Genomic DNA, 5,106 nt, shown 5'->3' with positions numbered 1-5,106 from the left:
CCCACGTTGTGTGCTTTTATTCCCTCCTTGCTGTCTGTCGGCTGTGCGTCCCTTCTGTGTCCAGGAGGAGCCCGTCCCCGGGGCTCAGCGGCCACCCGCCGAATGCCAAGGGAGAGGTGCTCGGACGGATCCGGGTGGGTGGGGGCCATCCCGTGGCCGGGGCGGGAGGCAGCATGATGGCCCCGGCTCGTAGAGCCCAAGGACCGACGACGACGGTGGAGGTGAGGGAGGAGGGAAGCCTGAGCCAGGAGTTGGGGTGGGGGGGTGGGGGGCTGAGCTCTGGCCAGCGTCCCACGGCGGCCACCAGGTGTCTGCCAGGCCTTTCCAGCCCTGGGTGTTTGGACCTTTCTGTCCCTTTTCTTGACTGCTCCTTCCCCAGTGAGAAGGGGCTGACGCTCAGCGAAGGCCCTATTTGCAGCCCCAACGGGAGGGGGAGTCCGTTCGCCTGCGCACAGGGCTTCCTGCTCTGGGCCCCACTTCCTGCGGGAGTGGGGAGGGGCTCCTGGGTCTGGGGGAGGCTGGCCCTGGGGATCCGCTATGAACCAAATGGGTCAGTCCTCCCCTGTTCTGATGCGGGGGGTGTCTAAGGGCCCCTGTGACAGATCACCACCCACCTAGGGCTTAAAGCCGCTCACGAACCGTCTTTGACAGTTCTGGGCCCCAGGGATCCCCGTCTCCCACCTTTCCCGGCTTCCAGAGGCCCCTCTTCCATTCTCACGGCCAGCAGTGCGGGGTCCGCCGGTCTCTGTCCCCTTCTCATGAGGACCTCGTGTGGACGCTGGGTACCCAGGGTCACCCCCGCCTCAGGCCTTGCTAAGGTCCCCTCTGTTGCGTGAGGTGACAGATCCCTGGTCCCAGAACCAGGTCTGGGGGCTTTGGAGGCCGTTATTCTCTCATTCTAAAGACCACAATGAAGATTTTAAAACGTTCAAAGAACGGATTGATCCAAAATGCACGGGGTGCCACCACAGTGTGTGGGGCTGGAGATGAAGTACTGAAGGAAACAGCCAGTAGCCCTCGTCCCCGCCCACAGCCCGCTCGCCATCTGATCTGCGGCAGGGAGGGTGGCTCAGCTCAAAGGCGAAGAGGAGCCCTCAAAATGCCCCTGCGGGGCTGCACCTGCCCGCCCCCGCCAGAGTCTTCTCCCTGCCCTCAGGAGGTGCCGCCACGGCCGCTTTACAGACGAGCAGGACTGGGCCTTCCATCCACACCGCGTGCCATCGCGACGCTAAGCACGAGCTCCTTGCACTTGTGAAATTCTCTGTAAAATTAGGGTTCCCTGGTGAGAGGCGGTCGTGCAAACGACGCACGGATTTCCAGCTGGCCAGGAGCTCCTGGGACCCCCACCTTGCTCTGCTGGGCACAGGCGAGCCCCCTTCACACCCTGAAGGACACACCCCGTAGCCCTCAAACACCGTGCATGTGCTGCGGTGCGGACGGGGGGGACATCCCCTTCTTTGGGAGGGTTTAATTGGCTCTACCCACAGGATTGTAGAAATGGTTGAGGAGGCCCAGCTTCTTTCCAGACTTCCTGTTCCCCCCAGGCCAGCCCCGGCTCCCCACAAAGCCACTGGTCTAAGCCAGACCCCACCCAGCAATCCAGCTTGAGGCCAGGAAGGGGCTGAAGCCAGTCGCGGCCGTGGGCACCGTAGAGTCAGCTGGGTGGTGGGGCGGTGGTGGCAGCACCCACCTCCTTCCTACCGCAGGGTCTTTGCACGCTGGCTCCCTCTTCCCGGAACTCACCCTCCAGCCAGTGGTCTCTCCCATCCCCCGGTGTTCAGTGTGGTGCTCGGTTTACCCCTGCCATTTCGCTTTTTCTCTGTGCTGTGTGCCTTGTTTTGTTCTTACGCTTCTCTGTTCATGCTTTTGCGTTAAATGAGTATTTCCTAAGGTAGCGTTTTAGTTCTTTTAATGATTTTTTGTCATATCTGTTGAGTTATTTTCTTTGAGGCTGTTCTAGAGCTTACCATGTCTTTTTTTTCTTTTTTAAAAAACTTGTTTACGTTTATTCATTTTTGAAAGATAGAGACAGAGCACAAGCAGGGGAGGGGCTTAGAGAAAGGGGGACACAGAATCCAAAGCAGGCGCCAGGCTCCGAGCTGTCAGCACCAGAGCCCGATGGCGGGGCTCGAACTCACGAACCGTGAGATCATGACCTGAGCCGAAGTCGGACGCTGAACCGACTGAGACCCCCAGGCGCCCCGTTTTTTTTTTCTTTTAATGTTTATTTTGAGACAGAGTGAGAGCTCATGAGTGGGGGAGGTGCAGAGAGAGGGAGAGACAGAATCCCAAGCAGGCTCTGCGCTGTCAGCACAGAACCCGGCACAGGGCTGCAACTCCGGAATCAGGAGATCATGACCTGAGCCGAAATCAGGAGGCGGACGCTTAACCTACTGAGCCACCCAGGCGCCAGGTTGTTTCCTCATTGTGGCAAAATGCGCATTAAGACTTGCCATTGTAACCATCTCTTAAGTGCACAGCTCAGTGACATCAAGCACACTCAACAGTGTCCTGCACCCGCCCCCACCACCCGTCTCCAGAACTTTCCATCTCCCCAGACTGAGGCTCTGTCCCCATGAAACACGGACTCCCCGCCCCCTGCCCCACCCCTGGCTCCCACCGTCTACTCTCTGTCTCTGTGGACGGGACTCCTCTAGGGACCCCCTGTGAGTGGGGTCACGCGGGACGTGTCCTTCTGTGTCTGGCTTCTCTCACTGCACACAGTGTCCTGCGGGTCCGTCCACGTGGTGGCACCTTCCTAAGGCTGGATCCTATTCCCGCGTGTGGATGGGCCACATCGTGTTTATCCTTCATCCGCGGACGCATACGTGGGCTGTAGTGGATCGTGCTGCTGTGGACATGTAAATCTCCCTGCTTTCAGTTATTGGGGTGTACACCCAGAAGTGGGACAGGACTATACAGCTCTAATTCCTTGTCCCTTTTTCTCTGTCATCGTTATACACGTCACGTGCACAGACGTTACAGAAACCTAGTCGTGCATCGCTACGGTTGCTACTGTACCTGAGGCCCTCCGTTAAAGGCGGCGGGTCCCCATCAGGGCCGCCTTCTCGGGGCACCTGTGCGGAGCCAGCGCCCCGCCCCTCCCGGCTGTCCGCCACCCGCGCTAGGACGCCAGCTCCGGCGGAGCGCTGGGCCCGAACCCACGGGGAGCACCTGCTGCTCGCAGGCGCGCGAGGTTCCGAGAGAGGCGGCGATGTGTCCGAGGCCCCAGCCGCAGCGTCTCCTTAGCGAGCGCCGCCTGCGCTCGGCCCTCCCGCCAGCGGAGGGCGCGCTCATCAGCCGGGAAAGCGGAAGCGCGTCCGAGCTGTCGGGCGCGGGGCGGGGCTCATGGGCGACCTCGTGATAATCGCGCAGGCGCGGAGGGGCGGTCCTTTCCGAAGAGCTGACAAGATGGTGAGTGCCGCGGGTTGGCGCGGCCGTTCCCGACTCATCCGGCGCCATCCGCGGTCTGGCCGCGCCGTGAAGGCCGGAGTCAGGCCGCCCGGCTGCGGCAGCCATCTCTTGAGCCTCCGGGGCCGCCGCCTATCGGGGTGCGGGGCGGGCCGGGCTGGTGTCGGGATGGCGCGGGGCGGGGAAGGCCCGCGCAGGCCGACGTGTCCTGGCCGAGCCCCAGCGACTCGGGGCCGCCCGCGCTCCCCGGGGACGGGCCGGAGGCCGTGTGTCCCCGCGGGCCCCCGTGGGCGCCCGAGGGCGGCCGCGGGGGTGGGAGGCGAGTCTGCGGCCGCCCTCTGACCCGCGCCCCGCGCCCGCGCAGGCGGAAGTGGAACAGAAGAAGAAGCGCACTTTCCGCAAGTTCACCTACCGCGGCGTGGACCTGGACCAGCTGCTGGACATGTCCTAGTAAGGGGGCCGGGCGGGGCCGGGGCGCCGTTTGGGCGCAGCGACGTTTGGGTCGCACCTAATTGCTGGTGTCCCCTCGTGACACTGTTTACACCCGCCGAAAACGCGGGAAGCTAGAACGGGCTGGGGTTTGGCACGTGGCCGGAAGCTCCTAGGCAGGGTGGCGGGGGTCTGGCTTGGGTGCGGGGACACGGGCTTCTCGGGTTCCCCGCAGCCTTCCTGAGCGTGAGCTTGGGTCAGCGGGGCCGTGAGGGGCCGCCCCCCCCACCCCTTCCGGGGACACAGGTCGGCAGAGGCCTAGTTGGCTGGAGGTGCAGCAGTTTGCCCACGAGGAGCCGGCCACGTATCCGCCTGCCTCAGTTTTCCCATCTGCAGCTCGCAGCTCTTGACCTTGGGGGCTTCTCCCCAGATTTGGGGCGGTGCGGGGCAGCAGCGATGTTCGCGGCTGGACTCTGGGGACTGTCGCGGCCCAGCCGCTCACGCTATCGCGCCCTGCCCCCCGCCCCCCAGCGAGCAGCTGATGCAGCTGTACAGCGCCCGGCAGCGGCGGAGGCTGAACCGGGGTCTGCGCCGGAAGCAGCACTCGCTGCTGAAGCGCCTGCGTAAGGCCAAGAAGGAGGCCCCCCCGATGGAGAAGCCCGAGGTGGTGAAGACGCACCTGCGGGACATGATCATCCTGCCCGAGATGGTGGGCAGCATGGTGGGCGTCTACAACGGCAAGACCTTCAACCAGGTGGAAATCAAGGTACCCGAGGGGCACGGCAGGGCGGGGCGGGGCGGGGCGGGCAGCGGGGGCGTGTCTGCTCACGGTCGCCTGACTCCGTGCCCTGCTCCTCCCCCCTGCAGCCTGAGATGATTGGCCACTACCTGGGCGAGTTCTCCATCACCTACAAGCCCGTGAAGCACGGCAGGCCCGGCATAGGGGCCACCCACTCGTCCCGCTTCATCCCCCTCAAGTAGCCCGTTCGGCCAATAAAGACGCAGCCTTTTCTGGTCGCGAGTCTGACTGTTCCTTCCCTTCCGTGGGGCTGGGCCTGCTCACCAGTCGGAGGCTCAGGTGGTGCGTGATTTGGGCCAGTGCTGGGCAGCAGGTGGCCCTGGTTTCCTGCTGTGGACACAGGGATGGCCCCGCTTAACAGCAGGGCCCAGCGCTCTGTGGGTAGGGACTCCGCGTGAATGACCTCGGCCCCGTGACCAGTGCAGGTTCTGTGCGGTCTTGTCTGTGTCCCCTCTGTGCCTCTGGAT

General features: G+C 63.6%; 1 protein-coding gene across 1 annotated transcript; it reads left to right on the top strand.

The window, feature by feature from the left end:
- The first annotated feature begins 3,333 nt into the window (after positions 1-3,333).
- RPS15 (ribosomal protein S15) lies at positions 3,334-4,856 on the top strand. Its single transcript, XM_047848389.1, has 4 exons — positions 3,334-3,414; positions 3,776-3,861; positions 4,372-4,606; positions 4,708-4,856. Exons 1-4 carry the CDS (start codon positions 3,349-3,351, stop codon positions 4,819-4,821), a joined length of 501 nt encoding a protein of 166 aa, XP_047704345.1. The 5' UTR covers positions 3,334-3,348; the 3' UTR covers positions 4,822-4,856.
- Positions 4,857-5,106: the final 250 nt, after the last annotated feature.

Source organism: Prionailurus viverrinus, unplaced genomic scaffold (assembly GCF_022837055.1).
Source record: "Prionailurus viverrinus isolate Anna unplaced genomic scaffold, UM_Priviv_1.0 scaffold_60, whole genome shotgun sequence".
Taxonomy (NCBI): domain Eukaryota; kingdom Metazoa; phylum Chordata; class Mammalia; order Carnivora; family Felidae; genus Prionailurus; species Prionailurus viverrinus.
Note: the sequence above shows the minus strand (reverse complement) of the source record. Positions and strands in the feature narration are given on the sequence as shown.